Source organism: Xiphophorus couchianus, chromosome 3 (assembly GCF_001444195.1).
Source record: "Xiphophorus couchianus chromosome 3, X_couchianus-1.0, whole genome shotgun sequence".
In the NCBI taxonomy this organism is placed as follows: Eukaryota; Metazoa; Chordata; class Actinopteri; order Cyprinodontiformes; family Poeciliidae; genus Xiphophorus; species Xiphophorus couchianus.
The window spans coordinates 11,341,408-11,365,323 of NC_040230.1; the positions used below are offsets into that span (position 1 = coordinate 11,341,408).

General features: G+C 37.5%; 2 protein-coding genes across 2 annotated transcripts; both read left to right on the top strand.

The window, feature by feature from the left end:
- The first annotated feature begins 1,077 nt into the window (after nt 1–1,077).
- On the top strand, nt 1,078–5,269 carry LOC114142401 (T-cell immunoreceptor with Ig and ITIM domains-like). The gene is made up of 5 exons (XM_028013671.1): nt 1,078–1,132; nt 1,220–1,285; nt 2,157–2,468; nt 2,620–2,746; nt 4,449–5,269. Exons 2-5 carry the CDS (start codon nt 1,228–1,230, stop codon nt 4,468–4,470), a joined length of 519 nt encoding a protein of 172 aa, XP_027869472.1. The 5' UTR covers nt 1,078–1,132; nt 1,220–1,227; the 3' UTR covers nt 4,471–5,269.
- An 8-nt stretch (nt 5,270–5,277) lies between these two features.
- On the top strand, nt 5,278–10,147 carry LOC114142399 (T-cell immunoreceptor with Ig and ITIM domains-like). Its single transcript, XM_028013669.1, has 7 exons — nt 5,278–6,429; nt 6,516–6,582; nt 6,864–7,175; nt 7,333–7,459; nt 7,782–7,816; nt 7,912–7,979; nt 8,089–10,147. Exons 2-7 carry the CDS (start codon nt 6,525–6,527, stop codon nt 8,245–8,247), a joined length of 759 nt encoding a protein of 252 aa, XP_027869470.1. The 5' UTR covers nt 5,278–6,429; nt 6,516–6,524; the 3' UTR covers nt 8,248–10,147.
- Nucleotides 10,148–23,916: the final 13,769 nt, after the last annotated feature.

Sequence of the window (23,916 nt, forward strand, 5' to 3'; positions counted from 1 at the left end):
TTAAAGTTTGTATTTCTTGACAAAAATCTGAGAAGTGTGTGTATTAACTAGCAACACTTGTACTGATGAGATATTCTTGATATTTAATGGTTTATTTATCGATAATGACCAGGATTCACTGATCTGTGAATTAAAAATAACACCAGCAGTTTTCATGCAATTGTGATTAGTAAAAGTTTTTACATATTGAGCTTCATTGTACTGTAATAGTTTAATATTATATGAGTCCATGTAAGAGGGGATATTTTTGTCTGCGCAAATAATAAATGACCTTTAAGAAGCAATAGTTGTGACAAAAGGTGTGAAAAACCACTAACATCCAACTCTGCTGGCTTCAAACCACTGAGACCGCTCATAAGTGTTAACCGTTTCCGGACGAAGCACGTGCAACAGAACTGAGAACCTGATAACCAAGAAGAGGAAAGCAAAGACTGAGTCACTGCCAGAGACTTAACTGTCCAGCATATAAGTAAATTAAATATTTACAAGTTTCATCCTCCTATCATAATGTATTTCTTCATCATCCTTCATGTGAAAAGAGAACAAAAACAGATGTGAGGCCATATCTGGGTCAAATGTTAAGTACTGTAGGTCTCTGTGCTATATAAATATTACTTATTGGAGCAATTTTAGCAAATTCTGCATTCAAAACACCATAAACTCAGAAGAAATATGCACAGCATTTCAAGACATTCATCGAGAAAGTTTATATGACGATCACCACAAGAGGTCAGAGTTGAATAGGACAGGAGTCATGTTTGTCATCGGCAATCTAATGTCTTTGGAAATATGAGGCGGTCAGTCAGATAAGTTCAGAACATTTTTTTTTAACTTCTTATTGTAAATATCTTGTCAAACTTTTTGAAATCATAAAATCATTCCTAAAAGTGTTGATGCTTGGGTCAAAAGAAATTAGTATTTTCGAGCAGCGCCATATCACATTGATTTTATTTATAATCTTGCTCAACTGGGGCACCGAGGCAGTGGGCTGGCAGAGCTATTGTAGGAACTTTTGCTTTGTGGTCAGCTTTTGGTTTAGCTTTTGTTCCACTTCTTGTCAGTTTTTACTGCTCCGCCTTCAAATGGTTTAACAGTTCTTTCATCACACCTGCCTCTGCTCCACGGACAAACGGTAAGTTCCTCTGAAGTTGATTTAAATAAATCAATGATAATTAAATTTAAAAAATGCTTTTACTAATTGTGTTTTTATGATCTGTAGTCGCTGCAATGAGAACCTCCAACATACTTCCTGTTGTAAATCTAATTTTCATCACATCATTTCCAGGTGAGACTTTTATTTTAAAATTCTGGTGCCACACTAAAACATTTGAAGGTGGTTTAACTTGAAAATGAAAGTCCATGAATGCTGCCTTGAAAATGCAATTTAGGACAAGAAAATTGTTTTGGTTTTAACTCAGAAATTAAAGTTCATGAAGTTCATTGAACAACTAGAGGCAAGTTGTCTAAACATTGTTTGTGTAAGTTCATTAATCTTGGATTGTACGTTTTAACAACACTCCAATTTAAACCAAATAATTATTTCACAATATGCAAGACAGAAAACTGTCCTCACTTCTGTTAAAGAGCCACATTTCTCTAATATTTTTACTCACTCTGTCAAGCTAAAATAACTACTTATTTTTGCTTAAGAACAATTTAAATTCTTGTTTCAAATTGCATAAACAAAATTTCTGATCTGATAATGAATTTTATCAAACATCACAATGAATTCTGTTCAAAAACATTTAGTGTGAACAGGACATTATCCTCAAGATTTGTAAACTCAGAAGTGCATTAAAATGAACATTTGACTTAATAACGCAAGAGTAGAAGATAATAGATAATAGAAGATAATAGACAATCTATTATCTATTATAATATCTATAATAGAAGTTTTACAATGCAGTTTGATTCCTGAATAGTTATGGTTCACACTAAATATGGGAGTTTCTTAAGTTCCTTGACAAAAGTGAAACATCCTAAGTGTTTTTGTGAGGAGTTCATCTTGACAGAGAAAAGAACATTGTTTTCTGAGAAAGAAAATTTAATTGATCAAGTAATAAAAATAACACCATAATTATGTATTTAAAAATGCAAACTCATTCAAATTACTCTCTGTTCTGCTCTTCAGTATGTTCACTTTGTTTATCCTACAGATCTTCAGGCAGAAACACTCAAAGCGACTGGATATGTTGGCAAAGAGGTCATTTTGAAATGCCAGTTAGCCTCAGGATCAGAAAACATTACTCAGGTTCAGTGGGAATTTGAGTCCACGATTATCCTTGTTTTCAACACCCAGCATGGAATGAGTATAAAAGATTCTCAACTAAAGGAAAGATTGAATCTTACAGAACAGTCACTGAAGATTAGAGATGTGAAAATCACAGATTCAGGGACTTACACCTGCACTGTAACCACATACCCCAGTGGATCACTTGAAGAAACCATCAAACTTGTTGTTGTTACTGGTAAGTAAGGAATCATTAGTTAGATGCCAACTATATAAGCTTGGAAAAACCACTCAACTTCTTGAGTTTGTGTGTTTAATTTTTAACATATGATCTGAGCACTAAAATAATAATTTTAGCGCTCTAAATAATTTCGCTTGACATTTTTTAGGTGAGCCTGCCCCAGAACAAAACCAGCAGATACAGATGTCTGCAGGGATACTTTGTGCGATAATCATCTCTGCTGTGCTGCTTTTAGGGATCCTGACGGCTGCAGCTTACCTTACCTTCGTCAGAAGGTAGGCCTGTTTTTACCGGTACTCATGTTGTGGTGAAATAACTCTATTTAGTCACCTACATTTGTAAAAGATAAAAAGTATTAAACTTAGAAAAGTTGGGAGATTGTCCTACTGCAATTAAAATTGTGCTTATTTTGAGGCTTTTGCTGATCTACACAAGGAATGCTAAGAAGTATCAGGGTGCAGTTATTAAGCCTGTCTTAAAAGGAATTATCTACCAGATAAACTTGAATAACAATCACCATGTTCAGGCATAAGGGTGTCCATACATGCACTTGGCACCAGGACACCCTAGGCCGCAGTTTGGTGATCGACTTTGTCATTGTTTCATTGGATCTGTGGCTGTATGTCTTGGACACTTGGGTGAAGAGAGGTGCGGAGCTGTCCACTGACCACTACCTGGTGGTGAGTTGGCTCCGGTGGTGGGGGAGGATGCCGGTCAGACCTGGCAGGCCAAAACGTGTTGTGAGGGTCTGCTGGGAACGTCTGGCGGAATCCCCTGTGAGACGGAGCTTTAACTCCCATCTCTGGCAGAACTTTGAACAGGTTCTGGGGGATGTGGGGGGCATGGAGTCTTAGTGGACCATGTTCCGTGCCTCCATTGTCGAGGCGGCTTATCGGAGATGTGGGCGCAAGGTTGTCGGTGCCTGTCACAGCGGCAACCCTCGAACCCGTTGGTGGACACCTTCGGTGAGGGATGCCGTCAGGCTGAAGAAGGAGTCCTATCGGGCCTTTTTGGCCTGTGGGACTCCGGAAGCAGCTGATGGGTACCGGCGGGCAAAGCGGCATGCTGCTCGGGTGGTTGCTGAGGCAAAAACTCGGGCGTGGGAGGAGTTTGGAGAGACCATGGAGAAAGACTTCCGTACGGCTTCAAGGCAATTCTGGTCCACCATCCAGCATCTCAGGAGGGGGAAGCGGTGCAGCACCAACACTGTTTATAGTGGGGATGGTGTGCTGCTGACCTCAACTCGGGACGTTGTGGGCCGGTGGGCAGAGTACTTCAAAGACCTCCTCAATCCCACCAGCATGTCTTCCATTGAGGAAGCTGAGCCTGGGGACTCTGGGTTGGGCTCTCCAATCTCTGGGGGCGAGGTCGCCGAGGTGGTTAAAAAGCTCCTCGGTGGCAAGGCCCCGGGGGTGGATGAGATCCGCCCGGAGTTCCTTAAGGCTCTGGATGTTGTAGGGTTGTGTTGGTTGACGCGACTCTGCAATATCGCATAGACATCGGGTTCAGTTCCTCTGGATTGGTAGACTGGGGTGGTGGTCCCCCTGTTCAAAAAGGGGGACCAGAGGGTGTGCTCTAATTATAGGCGGGTCACACTCTTAAGCCTCTCTGGCCAGGTCTACTCAGGGGTCCTGGAGAGGAGGGTCCGTTGGATAGTCGAACCTCGGATTCAGGAAGAGCAGTGTGGTTTTCATCCTGGTCGTGGAACACTGGACCAGCTCTACACCCTCAGCAGGGTCCTGGAGGGTGCATAGGAGTTCGCCCAACAGGTCTACATGTGCTTTGTGGACTTGGAGAAGGCGTTCGACCGTGTCCCTCGGGGACATGTAGTGAGTGTGAACTACAGGGACCAGTGAGATCAGATGTAAATGAAAATTTTGAAGCAAAAATTGTTTTTTAGTCTGTTTTTTTAGATAAAATTGCCATCACTGTAGAGAAATGGTTGTGAATAAACACTTTTTCTGATGCTTGCTGTAGGAAGTGCTGTACGCTGATGTGAGGCCTAAGTGAACCAGAAATTCAGGATCTTCACTGACTAAAATACCAAGAGTATCTGCAAAACCTGAGGAAGTCACCTAAGGGGATGTCAAGGTTTATCATCAGAGGCCCAACTTAAAAACAGTTTAGTGTTTAGTGAATGTTGTACAGAACAGATTTGCTGCAACAGAGCTGGTTTTATGAAAAAAATAAAATCATCTCCAGCTCTCTGGTCGTTCTGCACACGCTATTGACAAACTCAATCAAACTTCCAGCTAAATGATAATATCAGCATTTCAGCATGTCTATAACTTGTGATTGCTGCTTGCCAAAATGTTTTCCATTTTCAATTGTTTTCATTTATGGTTTTTTTGAACTAGGCAGGGGACCTTGTGTTTATGTGAGCTTGTGAAACAGCATTTTCATGATTATCAGATGTGTGTAGTTTTTGTATCATATCTAACAAAACTGTTCATATCCCTTGATTATTTTCACATGACAAATCAAATGTTACTCTTTGTATTGGGATTTAATGTGATACAGCAACAAAAACTAACATCATTTTGAAAGGGAATTAAAATAATAATTTTTCACCAAACAAAAACTTGTCTTAAAAACTATATTCAGCCCCTTTTACTCTGGTGGCCTTGAATAAAATCCAATGAAAACAATTTTCCTCACAAGTTTCTCAATCAGTTAATTGACCTGGATAATTAAACCTTTATTTGATTATAAACTCAGCCATTGTGAGAAGGTATCAGAGATCCACAGCTCAGTCATTACAAGAAAACCATCAGTTGCAAATCTGACTTTGAGCAAGAGAAGCAACAGTTGTGACTAAAGATTTGAAAAACCACTAACCTCTAACTCTGGTGGCTTCACAACCACTGAGACCGCCCACAAGTGTTAACCTTTTCCGGACAAAGCACATGCAACAAACTGAGAGCCTGATAACCAGGAAGAAGAAAGCAATGACGGCCAGATATTTAACTGACCAGAAAATATGTTGTGTCTCGTGTAAATTAAGCTACTTTCTTCTTTTATTCATTTTTCCTGTCTTCTTTTCCGTCTGCAAAAGTTTTCCCAACCTGGCCTCTGAGAGAATAATGTGATCTCTTTTACAATCATTAAGTCTCATCTTCCTGTGAAAACAAATTTATTCACTTTTCTTCATTTGAAAATGAAACAAAATCAAAGTGATGCCACATTCTGGTCAAAAACTAAATGACACCAACTTTCAAATTTCAGGTTAAAACTAAAAACTTCAGTGTGTCATATTTAGATCCTGTGTCACTTAAAACACGATGGAATGAAAATATTATGTACAGTTCTACGTTTTTATTTATTGACAAACAGAAAAGTGTGTGTGTTAAAATATTCTTAGTAACAATTGTACTGCTATTCTTTATATTTAACTTTTTTTTCATTAAAATACACCAGTGGAGTGGGCATATATGCTGTTTAAGACAAAATATTACTTAAAAACTTTTTCTTTAGCAAATGCTTGATTTCTAACCACCATAAACGTTATGTGTATTTTTAACTCACAAGCCATATGTGCAAAACGCTTACATGAAGTTCACCACAAGAGGTCAGTGTTGAGCAGGACAGAAATCATCTTTACCGACGATAATCTTAGAAACATCAGGCGGTCAGTCAGAAAAGTTCGGCAGGGATTTTTTTTTTTAATTGCTTCTTAATGTTAGTATCTTATGCAACTTTTGAAAAATGTAAAATCCCTCCTGTAGCACTAATGTGCTCCTGCTTATGGTGAAAAGTAGTTAATATTTTGATCAGATTTCATTTATAATCTCGGTCAACTGGGACACTCCGGGGGAATGGATTGGCAGAGCTGTTGGAGGAACTTTTGCTTTGTGGTCTCGTTTAGGTTTTGTTCCGCTTCCTAAAAGGTTTTACTCCTGTGCCTTCAAATGATTTTACATTTCTAAATTTGCTCCTGTCTCCGCTCCACGGACCGACGGTAAGTTTTTACCGAGTTGATTAAAAGGCGACAATAAAGTTAAAATAACATAATTAACTTCAGTAACTGTGTTTTATGGCGTGTAGTTCGCTGCAATGAGAACCTGCAACAGACTCCTTGTTGTAACTCTAATTTTCATCACATCATTTCCAGGTGAGACTCTTGTTTTAAAATTCTGACGCATTTTCATTTATTAAGTTCCTGAATAGTTATGGTTCACACTAAAAAAAATCTGAAGTTCCTTGACAGAATTGAAACATCCTAAGTGTTTTTTGAAGGGTTCATCTTTCAGAAAACAGAACATTGTTTTATTTTCTGAGAAAGAAAATCGAATTTATCAGAAATAACACTGTAATTATAAACTTTGAAATGCAAACTCATTCAAATTACTCTCTGTTCGGCTCTTCAGCATGTTAACTTTTTTTTTTCTACAGATCTTCAGGCAGAAACACTCAAAGCGACTGGATATGTTGGCAAAGAGGTCATTTTGAAATGCCAGTTAGCCCCAGGATCAGAAAACATTACTCAGGTTCAGTGGGAATTTGAGTCCACGATTATTCTTGTTTTCAACACCCAGCATGGAATGAGTATAAAAGATTCTCAACTAAAGGAAAGATTGAATCTTACAGAACAGTCACTGAAGATTAGAGATGTGAAAATCACAGATTCAGGGACTTACACCTGCACTGTAACTACATACCCCAGTGGATCACTTGAAGAAACCATCAAACTTGTTGTTGTTACTGGTAAGTAAGGAATCATTTGTTAGATGCCAAACTATTGTAAATAAGCTTGGAAAAACCACTCAACTTCTTGAGTTTGTGTGTTTAATTTTTAACATATGATCTGAGCACTAAAATAATAATTTTAGCGCTCTAAATAATTTCGCTTGACATTTTTTAGGTGAGCCTGCCCCAGAACAAAACCAGCAGATACAGATGTCTGCAGGGATACTTTGTGCGATAATCATCTCTGCTGTGCTGCTTTTAGGGATCCTGACGGCTGCAGCTTACCTTACCTTCGTCAGAAGGTAGGCCTGTTTTTACCGGTACTCATGTTGTGGTGGAATAACTCTATTTAGTCACCTACATTTGTAAAAGATAAAAAGTATTAAACTTAGAAAAGTTGGGAGATTGTCCTTCTGCAATTAAAATTGTGTTTATTTTGAGGATTTTGCTGATCTATACAAGGAATGCTAAGAAGTATCAGGGTGCAGTTATTAAGAATCTCTTAAAAGGAATTATCTACCAAATAAACTGGAATAAAACTAGTGTGCTCTATTTGAATTGTACAAACTTGAAGTCAAACAATTTCAGAAATCTAATCGTTGCTCTTTACGTTCCCTCTTGTAGACATAAAGCGGCTCGCAGACTTGAAGTCCACATAGGTCAGAGCAAATGATCTCTCATCACTCTCTTTCTGAACATTCAATGTATTATGAGTTTTTTTCACTTCCTCTAATGAGGCTTTTATGGTTTTTAGACACATCAAGTCGTGTAGCGAGTGTGAACAGACCATCTTATATCTACAAGGACCCAGTGAGCACAGAGGTAAATTGAAATTTTATTCAAATATCTGTGCTTATCTGGTTTTTTATATAATTGTTGTGACTACAGAGAAATGGTTGTGAATAAACCCTTTTTCTCACTCTTGTTTTAGGAAGTGCTGTATGCTGATGTGAGGCCTAAGCGAACCAGAAATTCAGGATCTTCACTGACTAAAATACCAAGAGCATCTGCAAAACCTGAGGAAGTCACCTATGCAGAGGTCAAGGTTTATCATCAGAGGCCCAACTTAGAAACAATGTTTAGTGTTTGAATGTTCTACATAACAGATTTGCTGCAAAAGTTGTGGTTTTACAAAAAAACAGCCTGTTTACTCCTTATTTTTATCGTCTGCAGCTCTGTGGTCGTACTGCACACGCTTTTTGCAAACTCACTAAAACTAAATGATAACATCAGCACTTCAGCATGCCTGTAGCTTGTGGTTGTTGCCAAAAATGCTGTCCATTTTTTTGTTGTTGTTTTAATTTATGTATTTATTTCTTTAAATTTACATTTTTTAACGAAAAATGAAGAAGAAAACGCAAGAAACTGAGTTTGTGAGCTTGTGACTCGGCTTTTTTTCATAATTGTGGGCTAAAATGTGACTTGCTGAAATGTAGGTTACCTATCTGTTCATGTCCCTTGACATGTTCATGTTTTATCACATGACAAATCAAACTTCAAATATTGAATAGGGATTTAATGTGATAGAGAAACACATAGTAACACATTTAGAAGTGGAAGGAAAATCATGTCTCTTTTACCAATTTAAAAAGTGGTTTAAAAACTATATTCAGCCCCTTTAACTCTGGTAGCTGAGAATGAAATCCAGGTTAAACACTAAAAGACAGGGACAAACATATGATCACTAGATGGAGAAGTTGATGGCAGCAGCAGGTCGGCTGATGCTGTCACAGCTAAACACAACCCAAACTTTACCACATTGTGGAAGACGTGTGGAAGAAGTTTATTTTTAGTTTAGTTTTGGACAACATGCAAAATGCTTCTCACAAGTAAAACTCTGACAAATATGGTGAACATCTAAACGTAACCACCTTTACTGCGATTCCACTAAATAGTGGATAGTTGAACCTAATATATAATACTGGAACATGTTAGTGACTGATTCTACAAGGTATTGATTCAACATGGTGAGATATTACACTGCACTAAAATTGCATATTTCATGATTAACTTTTATTTCAAACCATTGTAGCTCTCACTGTTAAAAGTGATCAACACTTCACTGATCTGCGGCTTATTATCTAGGATTACCAGCTGAGACAGTGAGCTTCAGCCTTCAAACCGGTTGCTCATCAGTTTAACTAAACAAATATAAAACTGTAAGAAAGATACCTGCTTGAATAACAAAACTGTCTGCATGATTGCATCACCCGCCAGGTTCTACAGAGATGTTGACAGCAAATTTGCAATGCAAACAAGTATTTTCTCCAGCATGACATTGTGGCAGGTTACAGGAAGTTCATGTTCCTCATTTACTGTCTGTTAGCGCAATAGGATGAGAAAAGCTGCAAAAAAGAAGAAAATTGTGCCATTAATGGAGAAGTGAACTTGCACATTAAAAGCTATAGTGACTGTTGGCCAAAACTAAAAGTGTTAGATAAGAAGTGAGGTGAGAATTACCGATCACAATTTGCACCGACATTGTTTTAAACCAATGCGTCTCGGTTATATTTCAGTGGCGCTCCTGCTTTGTCTTAACATCAATGCTGCCTGCAGGTGTTGCAGCCTGAGAATGCCTTGTGTGAAAGAAATGTGAGAAAGTTCGGTTTTCAGGCCTGCAGTAGTTCTGAAGTTCTGTTTGGTGATGGTACGCTTTACCAGTCACCCTCATCTGGTCTTTACAGTCAGCGCTTCCTGACAATGTGAGACTGTGGGTGTGAAACGGTGAACGCCAACGTATGCATGTCTGATGATCCAGCCCTCGCTCTGAGGTGTTGGAACAAAAGTCTGTTTTATTTTTTTTTTCTTTTTGTTAGGTTATGTACTTCTGTTTATTCTCACCGTTGTTTAGAAAGGGAAATTTGCTTTACCTGTAACTTTATTTCAGCTCTGACTGAACGGGAACTGCACTGTAGTTCCGTAAACTCTGTAAATATATGTTAAGATTGATTGTTATTTCAAAATAAATGTGCTCACTTTTATAGAGCTAATCTTTTGGTTTCTGTTACCCTTAAGAGTTATATTGTGACAGGAAGTATGGGGAAGATAAGAAAGGTGCGCTTTGAATGGAGTTCAATAGAAAAGTCTTTCCTTTCTCAGACTAAGACATAAAAAAAGCTCATACTCAAAGTAAAAGTCACTGCTGTATTTCTAAATATAAACCAAAAAAGAACATCTATAAACAACTCCTAAAACCTTTTAAAATTTAATTGATTATTGCATGATGTCTTTTCCCTTAGCCACACCGTAAACGTATTTGATTATGAACATATATGCACACTCAAAAACCTCTTTGTTTAGTTATACTTGTTCAATTTCTTGCTGATACAAACTGTGAATCATCCAATCACATGGCAGCAGCTTGATGTGGTTAGGAAGAAAATATCCAGTTAGTGGTAATTACTAGAATACAAATGTTTTCTCAACGTTAGACTGCACAATAACAGATTATAGTGATCTGGCCTGGTCAGATTAGTATTGATCTTTGCAACAACATTCATATAAACTCACTTAGAAGCATCTGAGCATTTTAATGCCACAGCCCACCTGATCATGCACATCCCTTTAAGACGACTGGCGACTCCCAGCAGGTCACTGCAAAGTTCAAATAAACTAAAACCTATTTCTTGAACACAAAAATATTTTGTATTTTGTAATCCAACAGCCCCATAATCTCAACATCTCAGTTTAATAGGGCTCCTTTGAATTGGGGTGGAATGAAAGATTTCCATCATGAATATTCAGCCAATGATTTGCAGCAAATGTGTGATGCTATTGTGGTGATGTGGCCCAAAGTCTCTGATGAATGTTTCCAACATGTTGTGGAATCTATGCTGTGATGAATGAAGGCAGTTCATAAGGCAAAAGTGGGTCAAGTTTCTACTGGCAAGATTTCTTAACATGACCAATGAGTGTAAAAACGCTTCATGAATTATCTGTGAAGCATTGTAGCACCAGAGAATGAGCAAAACTAATTTATTGAAAAATCATTATTAGAAACCTATTGTTAATGTAATCTTATTAATTTTCATGCTATTGGCCTTGGAGCTAATTCTGTCTCTACTTCCAATGAGCTGCAGAACTGATTGTTTTTAACCAAAGATTAAATCAAAACACTAAATAACTGCAGAAAATCATTATGGTCATATTTTTAGATGTTTTACTGACAGTTGAACAGTTGACTTTTTTTCCCTTTGCAGTCATACTGATCTTGTTGCAAACAGCACAGACATGTGGGATATTTGCCGTTTCCGCCTTTTAGAAAACTAAAGGAAATGAGCTCCTGTAATTGAGAAATCAAGAGACGAGGAAGCAACACCCTGATGAAGGCGAGATAACAGAACATTAGTGGGTGTAGAAGTCACATACCAAGTGATCACATGAAGCTTCACCACATCTGGATATCTGTTTGCCTTTATGTGACTTAGAAATATTTACTTAAAAAGAAAACATTTCAAAAGTTATAAACATTTTACAAGAAAGCCTGAGCAGATATACTCTTAATCTTTTTTTTTTTTAAAGCACATTGTTTTGCTGCCGTGCAAAACATCCTACTCTGAGTTTGCCAGGTTGCAAATCTTTTCAAGTCAAATGGAAATTTATTATCAGGTAAAAATCTGCTACACTTTGCTTTCCAAACCTCAGCGTGGGTAATGCTTTCCACAAACAGGTGTAATCATGATGTTGGAGTTTAGCAATTAATCATCAATGATGCATTTCTAGCCACAGTAATAATTAATGCATGAAAGACATTTAAAACACAGCCTTTTATCAGTTAAGACAATACTGAATGATTAACCAGCAAACATTAATCTGTCTGTTTAAACTTCATACAACTGTTACCTGGAATCTTTAAGGGACAGAGACAATGAAAAAACTCAGATTAACGTTCTAGTAGAGGCTCTGTGGTCAACTGGAAGAAACTTCGGTGACACTTTGATGGGTTGTGAATAAGACAGTCACGACACCATCATAAACGTGACATAACACCTGTCATGAACACGAGTAAGCCTTCATGAGTATTCATGTGAATGGTTTTCACATTTTTACTTTGTTAAACTAGTGATGTAGACGTGAACAGAGCATCAGCATTATCATCATTTGGTCACCTGAGGTCGCTGTTGCACTGAGGTTATTTACTGCCAGATAATGACTGTTATTACTGAGTATTACTACTCAATGTTTGTGCACATTTTTAGATTGAGAGAATGCATCTAGTTTCACTATGACAATGAGGTTTTGTCAAGTCAAATCTAGAGAGGAATGTGAAATTTTTCAGTCCGTAAATGACTTTTATCTTCTGTGCCAGTTCAGTTTCCTGAAGGTTTTTCCGTTTCATTAATTAGTCACATGCAGATTATAACTGATTTTATGAAAATCACGAGGTTTCTTTCCATCCAGTGTTGTGTTTATTTTTCACAGACATCTTGCATTGATGAGGTGAGAGTCATCAGAGGATGGAAACGATTCTCCAGACCATTCCAAAGATTCTCGATGGGGTTAATGTCTGAACTCTCTGGTGGCTGATCATGATGTCTCATTCTTGGCATTGTCATCCTAGAACATCATCAGGGAAGAAACAATCTATTGTCACCCAGTACATTCTGGTAGTAATCAGACCTCATAATGTTGGTGAATCTAAACCTGACCAGCTCCAACAACTCCAGATCGTAGTGCTGCCCCTCAGTTTGCTACATTACACACCAGACATGATGGGTGCGTCACTTCATCTGCCTCTCTTCTTGCCCCAACGGGCCCATCACTCTGGAAGAAGGTAAATTTGAATGCATCAGATCACATGACCTTCTTATGTGACTCAGTCAAATCTAAATGCTCCTTTACAAATTTAAGCTCCTTTATCTGGTTAACCTCACTGATTCATGGTTTTCTTATGGCTACACATCTGTTCAGTCCCAATCCCTTCAGGTCCAGTCTCTTAGTTATACTATCCTGGTCACTGCCTTCATAACCAATTCCACTCAATTCTTATCTCCCTTCAGTGCTTGTCTGGGATTTGTCCCGGTGAGTTTGGTTTCTTCGGCTAAATTTCTAATTTGCAAATCAGTAAAAAAAAAAGGAGATATTAACGATGATGTTGATTTTCTGCGCCGTTGTGGAATTGCACCGTAGGGCTGTTGTTTGGAATGACGGCAGAGGAAGCGAACGAAGCCCTTCAGTCCGTGTTGGCAGAGCAAGATGAATCCATAAAATATTTTATTGCTGGCAAGGATGTCAAGGCATCAGCTGGAGCTAAGCAACTTGTTGCAAGCTGAAAGACAGTTGCCTACGCAGGAACTATCCAGTCGAAAGGTTATTTGCTCCGTTTTATTCAGGTGGCACATCGGGTGTTTTGGGGCCAGGTATGGTAGTCTTAAAAACCAACATATATTACTGCATAAATAGAAAGTAGAAGGAATGGCTCATGCTTTTCAATACTATTTTTACAAATAAAGACCCAGAAAGCATAGCACACATACTATATGTATAGCTGTTTACATATGAATGTCTGTATGAGTGTAAAGTGCAGGGATGATTTAATTTAATGTCTCTCAAACACAGAGGAATTTAGGTGGAAAGGTTTATAGTTTCAGCAGAACTAGTGTGATATTTACAAGATGTTCTTTAAGCTTTGGGTTCGCTTTGAGACAAGTTTGTTTCCATACTACATGTTTCATTTTTGAAAAAAGGAAGCAAAAGCATCTTTATTGGAAATGTGAGTATAAATTATTCAGCTTTAACAGTATAGTTCAGTATAGTAGGATTTCTATAGCTTCTTCTGTGTATTCCCTGCTGCAACCTAGAAAAAGAGACAGTGATTGCAGGTCTTTGGAAAACTCTCTGCTGGCATTGATTTCTCCTAGATCGTGTGCACTGGTCTGCACCATCCTTGATGAATTTTACCCTGACTGCAAAAGTAACACATGCCCATGATTGTTTGATGTTACAATCATGTTTATGGGTGTTGCTGCCTAAGATTTCTGTGGTTTCTGAGAGGCATTTCCTGAAGGTGTCATTTTTGTGGTTGTGAGACTGCTATGTCGGCACTACGCTGTCAAAACCTGGGTACAAAGTTTGTTTTTATCCATTTAACTGTCCTCTGTTCTAAGCTTTATTTTCATTGTAGATTATAGACAAAAAGAGCTTATGAGAATGACTATTAAGCTTTAATTTTATGTTATTTTCATTATGCTAGTTGAAAAAGACTCTTTCAGTCCTTTTACACATTGACTGTGGTTTTGTTTTGCAGAGAAATTCAAGTTTGAAATGAACTGGAGTTCCTTCAAGACTACAAAACACTATTTTGAGATACTTCAGCTTCACATTGTTTGCCATATTATTCCCAAAACACACCAAGTTATAGGTTGGAATCTGAAAAGGCCAAACATTTGGAATAGTTATGAAATGTTTTGGGTAAATACAACAACTTTCTCCCCAGCAGACTGTTTAACTGGAGAGCAGTGAACTATATTGTACTTTTTATTTATGTTTTATTCTGTAAGGTGTGTAGCTGCTTGCCTTTTCTCTCGTCACATTTACTTTTCTCAGTTTATTTCTTTGTCCTTATAGCTCCAGGGTTTTATTCTTTCATCCATTGGTTTATCCCTTTTTGTTTGCTGTAATAATGATTTTGTTTATTAATCTAGGCAGGACTTTACTTTGGAAAAGTATTCGCACCACTTGATCTTTTTTACGTTAAAATAAAAAATATTTTACAACGTTTACTTAGATGTTATGTGATAGTCCAGCACATTATAGTGCAGCATCGTCTGAAAGACAAGGAAAAACTGAACAGTGATGTGTTTTTGTACTCAGCCTGTCTGAGTCAATATTTTGTCAAATCCTCTCTGCAGTAGAAGCTGCTGATCTTTTGGTGCATCTACCAGCTTTCTAAATTAAGAAGTTAAAATGTTGTCCATTCTTTTTTCTTTTTTTTTAAGAAAATACGTCAAGCTTACCAAGATAGGGGATTAAAAGCAATTTTAAAGTCTTTCCAGAGATTCAGACTTTGACTCAGGTGAAAACTTGATTTAGTGACTTTAAGCTCTCGTAGGTCTGGTTGTACTCTTAGGATTGCTGAACTGGAAACTAAAAGGTGAACATTCGTCCTTCTCAGTCAGGCCTTTTTTTAGTCTTTCCACAGGAATGCCCTCTGTTTCACTCCATCCATCTTCCCAGAAAATTTGACCAGTTTCTCTGATGCTGCTAAAAAAAAACCAAGCATATAAATTTATTTAATTGGGATTTTATGTATCAGACCAGCACAAAGTAGTTCACACTGAAGCACGAAGTGGAAGAAAAATAGTGCATGGTTTTCATTTGTGTGTGTAAGTAATTTTTTCCAAGTTAAAGTCAAGTTTTAAGAATTTGAGGGACAAATTCAAGTCTCTAATCACTAAAATAAACATTTTCTCATCAAAACCATTACAGGATTCATTAGGATTTCAATCTTGTACCGTTTGTCACATTTGATAATTTGTTAATATTTCACCACTTATTAAATATTACCTTTTATTCCAAATCCTGCATCAAGTCTGCTTTATAATACTTTGAAAATAGATCAAATGCAAAAATGTTTTTGTGGAAATATAAAAATAAATGTATGCTCTAAGAAAAATAGAAATGATTAAAACCTGTTAGTCTTTATTGAATCAAAAGTGATTTTAGGTGTTTCATCTCAGTTTGTCACACAGCTTGTGAAAGGCTAGAAAACACAGCTTGTACTGTTTGGTTTAAAAAATAACTACATAAATAGATGTTTGTATAAATATGAAACAGGTGCAAAACGTGACGTAGTTTGTTCAGCAGATTTTACTAAGAGTGGTTGAAGATAGGTGGCAACTGCTTAGTATATTTTGGATAATGCAGCCATGTTCTAAAAGCAGAGGAAGGTTTTGTCTCTAATTTAGTTTAATTAAAGATTCATGTCCTGCTAACTGGAAAAGATGGGAGCTTCTGCAGTGACCACTTTGAGTCACAAAATGCTAAGTATTTGTCTTTTTCCTCATTACACTTAATTAGACTCCAGTGTTTTGTGTGCTGTACATGAGTAAAGACTGACTAGACTGGGACACATTTATATGCAATTATGTACACAGACAACATATTTAATTAACTTTGTGTTTCTCAATAGGCCCAGATTTTATCTAAATATCTATGTACTTACACAGCAAGCTCGTAACCTTGTATAATAAATTGGCAGGGAAATTGAAATAAGAAAAAATGTTAATGTTTCGTCATCAGCAGTTTGTGTGTCTGATTTAGTTTCATAAACTCCCTGCATGCTTTTTGAGGTAAAATCACAAGTTGTGGCACAATCTTTAAGCCTCAAACACACTGGACAGCAGCCAACAAACTAGCCAACAGCTAATCAGAGGTGAGACTTTTTTTCTGTCTAGAGCTTCCAAAAAAACAAAATCAGACTCTTACTGTGGTTGCAGTCTGTCTGTCGCTTTCATGAATGTATGAAATTTGCACATCTAATGTCTGACTGTTCTGCATATTTATTGCAAAGTTGCTCAACCTTGGCAAAGAAAACCTCTGATAGGTTTTCTGATAGTTCTGCTCAATTGGTGATAAGAATAATGTCCTGCTAATCAGGGCGTCGTATGCTTTTCTGTTTGTTTTGATTACACCTGCCTGGTGGTAATGTAAACAATCTTTTCTGATTACTTTTATGAGCAATATACAGAAATTAATTTTCCAGCTGAAAAGCAAAGACATGACAGCTGGACTGCTTTAATATTTTTTTAATTAAAGAACTCTGTGTTTCTTTTATAGATTTGAACAACAGGGAAATCTCTCTGAAGAACATCATGACAGTCAAACATCTTCCCTCTTCAATCCGTCATCCACAATCACACAGCAGAGCCTCAAGTTTTTCAATAGGAATAATAACAATTTAATCAGAATATTTATCACTTTTAATAATCCATTTAGCACTAGTATAGAAATATGAAAAAACTACTAAAGAAAAAGAACATAAAAGTAAACAAATGTGATTTTTTTTTTGTTTGTTCGTTCAGTGGAGTAATCGCCTCTTTTTGTTCAATTTGTAATCCCTCCCTTCCCTTTGGGATCCATACCAGCAACCTTTCCCCCCCTTACACTGCCGCTCTAAAATACTGCCAGCTGATGATTTAAAGCTGTCAGTAACCAGCTGAATGGTTCTATAGTTTGTTGAAAACAGACATTAAAGTAAATCTAGGAATGAAGTTGCAAACATGAGGAACAGCCAGTGCGGTTTTACAATTCAGACAACAAAGAGAGGTGAGATACAGACACCGTGGATGAAAGAGTTTTTGTTTGTGCGTGTTCACTGAGGCGACTTGAGGAAGCGCTTTAGCTCAGGCTGCCTTGTCAGCATTCAGGACACAAAAGCAGAAGTAAACACAGATAAAGAGAGAAACATCGAAGCCGGCCCGCTTCTGCTGACACCGATCATTCAGAGAAACGGCGTAACGTGAGCAAACAATGTTATCACTCGTTATCTGCAGCACAAAGGTGTCAGCGAATCAGCAAAATGAATAATTTGCAATGCTGCATTTTTCAGGAGGATTCCTAAAGGGTGGACTGGTGGTTCTGGCAGATCATCTCAACCTCTGTTTCCCGCTTTTAGAGATTCAGTGTAAACACAGATGTACAACTATCACCTTCAACAGCCTCGGGAGTCGTGAAAAGCCTGAAGGCTTTCGCTGTTTGAACAGCTAACTGCCTCAGATCTCCTTTGTTTCAGGAGTGTTGAAACAAAGGCTTGATCTCTCTCTGGGCTCTTCACCTGTCCATATCCTGCATATTGATGTTTCCGAGCAAAGCGGCGAAACAGCTGCCTCCTAGAGCTGAGGGTGAAGTGTTCTCTATATTCTAGGCCCTTAAAATAATTGAAAACCCCACAGAGAGAACAGCAGGAGGACCGGAAAATACTTTAGTCTCCATTACAATGTTGCATCATTGTTGGTTGAACACAAACAAAGACTTTTAGAAGTAGTTTGACTTTACAGGACTTCATACGAGCATTTAAACGGTGAGTCACAGGAAGGAAGGAACAGGTAGCAGGTTTCATAACCGTTAGATCATCCGCTTTAGAGGACACTAAAAATAGAGGGTCGTAAAACGGAAGTGACAAGAGGTTACATGTTTATCAGGGTGTTATTTATTTGTGATTAAGTACATGAGGTTAATTTTAAATTTACGCTTAATTAGAGAAAAAATATCCGGAGCAACAGAGGTGGTCTAACATAGAAGAAGTACGTTTTAATTCATGTCGGCTCGAAAACAGATTTGTACCCCAGATTTTTTTCTGTTTTTTTTTTTTTACCTGCATAAGATTAGCAAACAAATCTTAAGATCAGAAATTTAAAAAGACCCCATCAGTTGTCAAGTAATGATTTAATTTATGAAGAGAAAAAAGTCTATTCCACCCAAGCCGGCCTTGTGTGAAAAAATAATTGCTCACCTTGTTAAATCATGAGTTATCCACATTTTTAGACAGCTGAGTACTGCGTCATAAGGCACACCTAGGTTTTAAATAGAACCTGTCAAAAATGAAGCAGGCTAAAAGTTTTTAAAAAGCAAGACTTTATGCCTCGGTTTAAAGAAACGAAAACAAAGTCACCGACATCAGTCTGGTCAAAAATCAGTTTCTAAGAATTTGAGACTCCTGTGAACTAAAGTTGAGAACCTCTTTTTAAAATGGAGAAAACATTGAACAGCGGTTAACCTTTCTAAGAGTGATAGGTCAACCAAGATTACTCCAAGAACACATCAATGAGACATCAGAAACGATCCAGAATAACATCAAACACTCTGCAGACCTCACTTGCCTTAGGTCAGTGGATGAATCGACAACAAGAAAGAAACAGTCTCCTACAGACTTGAGGTCGTCCTTTCAAAAGCCAGCAGTAATTTGCAAACATTTTCCAGGACACGATCCTTTTTGCACCTACAATGAAGTATGCTGCTTCACCTCTAAGCGCACCACATGTAAAGTTTAATAGCAGGAAAAAACTAATCTTTCAATATTTTCAGTGACGTGCGGTCAGGGGAGGCAGGTGAGGCAGTGCCTCACCAGCCATCATGGAAAGAAAGAAAATATATAATCATAAAGTAATTTAAATTGTTATATTCATCCGGTGGTTTGTACTAAAAAATATTTATTTTTCATGTAGCTTCACCAATTTCGATTTTTATTTGTTCAAAATCGCTGAATTTTCTTATTTTCCCATTCAAATGCTTGGAAGCGATGCCGGTGAGGCAGCAGCGAGCTCTGCCTCACCTTGGATTGCGCAACCCCTGGCTCTGCGCTGGCTGCTAAGCGGAGAGAGCATGTTGCTGTACGGCGTCAATAAAATGGTTTAAACAAATTTAATATGTGAACTTATTTCCAATAATTTAGCTTATGTATATAATGTACAGTGCTTTTTGTCACCAACTGTGTTTGTGTAACGTGTTTCGTGTAATGAGCGATTATAAACGGCAGAGAACAGGTTCGAGGTGAGGCAGGCAGTTCTCTTGCCTCATGGCAGGGGGCGCTCAAGATCCCAGACGTTCGTCTTGTTCACTCCTCAACTGCCGAGTAAGTGACAGCGAGCTAGGCTAAACGATTCGGGAAGCAAGTCAAGTGCAGCCATAGATTATAATAGAGATAGTGATTTTTTTTCCTCTCGCTTATCCCGACTTTCGACATGGATGACTACATTACAACACTAAAAAAGTTTTCTCAAGTGGACTTTCAATCGAAGCAGGTAAGACAGTAATAACATTTATTTTGTTTTGTTTTTTAAGGAAATGTGTGTTTTGTGAGCTACAGTTTGTATGTGTAAGGATGCAGAAGTGAAACATAACCTGTAAACTGCTGTCAATCTATGCATCTATTTGCAAATCTGATTCTGATGACGTCAGTGCCTCACCAGCTATGAACCTCACCGCACGTCACTGAATATTTTCTTTTGATAAAAATTGACTGTTGGCTGAAAAATGTATATCTTTGCTACAGGAACAAGACTGAAGATGTCATAATCATATATTTACATTATGATTTATGTAAGTTCATCATGAAACTTACATTTGTGTATTGTTGTTTTACTTAGTGTCACATTTAAACTTTGACCACCTGCTTCTTTAGAAAGTCTCTGCTTGTATCTTTGTCTTGCAGCCTCATAACTCATAAATGTAGCAAAATTAACTCAAGAAATTATGAAGAATTGTGTATTATAACCCATGCTCAAAGAAATTAGACTTCTTTAATTAGAAATTACTTTATTGGTAAGTATAATGTTTGTATGTGTATCTGTAGCATCAGTATTCTAGAAAATATAGTAAGAAGGATTTTTTTTTACCTGTTTTATGTCTGGTTTTCTGGTGAAGTTTTTGACAAACGTCAGTTAAATTTTGAATTAATGCAATTAAATGCAAATAAAATCTGGAGAACCTGAAAGAAAAAAGAAAAATGCTGAAATTGCCATTTTTAAGGTTAACAGGCGCAAACTTTGGTCTTTTAATCATCCAGACATTAATTTCCATCAGATCCTCCATCATTTGGCGACAATCGATGTAAATCTATGTTAATGTTTATGGCGCATACAGATTTGACCTAAAACTGATCTTAGCCATTTGCAATTTTAATGCAAAAAAAGTTTAGATGACTAAGCAGCTCAAACTTTTCTTCACGTTTCACACAAAAAACTACAAGAGGAACCTAAAACAGCTGTGAGCTGCAGCTTTTAGCAGATGTTACTAAAGTGAAGGTAGTCACATATTAAAGAGAACAACTTTCAGGAGCAGAACAAATCTGCTGGAAAAGAAAAAGCATTTAAGTGACTCTGAATACAGTCATGTATTAAAAATAGATCCTTTTGAGTTAAGTTTAAAACAAAATCACTCTAGTATAAGTGTTTCTTAAGCAGAAACAAACACAAACTGATATCTTTTTAAATATATATATAGTTTTACAGATATCTGGTGTAAATAAGGTTGAAATGAGTTCTTGACAACTCATTAGCAGTGACCTTCAATGTGTAGTAATTTAAGTGAAAGGAGAATAAGATAAAAACCCACCAGTGCATTCCCTTTAAGGACCCTGCCTATATATAGATCAACCACAACATTAAAGTCAAATGGATAAAGTAAATAACATTGATCACCTCATTATAGTGCAAGGTTCTGCTGGGAAATGTTTCGTCCCGTTCATGGAGATGGGACATTGACACACACACTCCTGCAGACAAAGCATTGTCCCTGCTGGATGTCGCCCCTCTAACACACTCCGATAGCTCAAAGAGACGAAGAAAGCGTTTCCTCAGCAGGCTGCAGACTTTCAGGATGAAAAAGACAGATTCATGAAAGCTCGATTTTAACACAGAAAACCCAAAACACCTGCAGCCAGCTGGGTCCTGTGGACAGTCAGCTGGATCAGGAATGTTCTGGCATCTGGAGACAACAACAGAAAGATTATCATGATGTTTTTACTCATTTTAACTTAGTCATAATCGCACACTGACAAATTAAAAAAAATCCAACCTTTAAAATTTTCTCCAACCCTCTTTTAACCACTAACACCTGGGAGAGTTGGTTGGCTAATACATCAATCTTAGCACCATCATACAGCCTAGAGGCAGCTAAAAAAAGGGTATTAATTTATTATTATTATAAGAAAGGCTCGAGTTACTTTTAACCACCTATCTGTGGTTCACTATTCACCTGTTTGTGATTTTTTTCTATGGAATCTGAATCCAAATTATTTGTGGAAAAATGTTCCAAATCATACATTTTGTAGAGCATATATTAAAAATATTTGAAAGAAGATACAGATTGGGATATATTTGTGTAATGCTACATGACATGCTATTGGCTGGCTAATTAGCCAATCCAGGAATGCCGTTTACTTTCCTTGGCGCCTTCAAGAGCGGAGATGAGGAAGACTCTGGATGTTAGCTTCTCTGGTAGAGTTAAGAGGATTTCCACTGTATAATAATTAGGGTTTATTTGGTGTTTGAACTATTAAAATAGGCCGTTTCAACCATTTTGGACGTGGGTCAAAGGTATTTGCAGATTTCAGCCCGGTAGCGGTCCCTAATCCCAACGAGAACCGGTCCATCATATTGTATGCCATTAAAACATTTCTTCCTTAGCCCAGGTGTTTTCCCCCTAACTCAGAACTCAAATTAAAGGTTGGATTTTTTTTTTTCTTTAAATCAGTGGGATTTCCCATTGCAATAAAATGTTAATTTCATTTGATTGCTTTTGACTCATCTTTACCAGGGTTATGACTAAATTTAGCAGAGATTTTAAACTGCTTTTATTGACGTTTGAGACCGCTAACACAAATTAATATTTAGAGATATGTTCAAAATCATTAGCAAGTTTCCTGAATGAGTCCCTTCGCCACAGAGGGGACTAATTAGGCGATCAAAAGCTTGAAACACTATTGACGCGCCTGAGTTGAGCCCATCCCTCTGGCAGGAGTTACTACTGTGGACGGCCAAGTTAGTGTGTTGAACAGTAAGCAGTGCTGCAGCCTGCTGGCACGTTAACAAGGCCCTTAAAAGATGCCCAGAATTAATAGATCAGGACAGTCGTAATGATGGAAGAAGTTGAAGGACACATTTCTCATTTTAAGAGTGTCAGTTTTACTCCACGGCTCTTTCCATCTTTTTATTTCTCTGCGCCGTTTCCCTGCGTCGCCTCGTCCGTCTCGTCTACGCTGTTAAAACAAAGGCAAGAAAAAGTAAAGGTTTGGCGAATGTTACTCAGGATAACGAGGGAGATTAATTTCACACTTCAAAGCTCTCTCTTCACTTTTTGGAGCCGTCTGATTATCTAACATCTGTAGAAGGGTTTTGATGTTGAACACATGGTTCATTTAGAGCAGTTAGGGACAGACTTACAAGACGCACACGAATTACACACACACCGCAAAGAAAGGGAGACACACACTTTTCTGTGCCAGTGTTTGCAGCACAGTGGTTTTAAAAAAAAGTGCGCACACTCCTAGTTAAATTCTAAGATTTTAAAAATTTAGATAATGATGAATAATTTTCAAATATCCTCCCACCAACTGTAATGTGACATACAATACATCCTGTTCAAATTAACTGAAAACAAAACAGCTCTGCTAGGTTGGAAAAAACAGGTGCAATAATCATGTTGCATTAGTGTTTGCACTAAGGTAATCTATTGTTTTGAGATACCATTTGACTGAACTTCAGCAGCCAGTTTTCTTTGGTGGGAATCTATTAGCATCTCACATCTTTACCCAAAGATGCTGAAAGATTCTCCAAATCTGCCCTCTGCAGTAACCTTACAAAACAACTCAGATTTAGTTCTCTATTCTCATCTGGCCAACACAGAACTTTGCACATTATCTTTAGCTTATAGGTTTTGAGTCAGGGCATACCAATATTTGAAATTGTCTATAATTTAATTGACGTGGACAAAAACCTGAGCTCCATTTGAGGAAATTTAGCCACAGAAGACAAATGGGGGAGCAAAATGTTTGCTTGAGTTCTCATCTTAAATATTAGTATTAGATTATAAGTGTGCAGTTGAGGCAGCCAGGTTAGTGTCACCTATTTAATCTTTTAGATTTGTTTACATTTCAGTAAAACGTCATGGGATAAATGTCACATTATGGATGGTGAAAGTTTGAAAACGACTCATCGTGGTTTAAATTTTAATATTCTGAAAAACAGTTTTAACAGGAAGTGTGTAAACTATGTAGCTTTTAGCCACTGTGTGTCGCCTTAAATGGTTTCATCAGACTTTC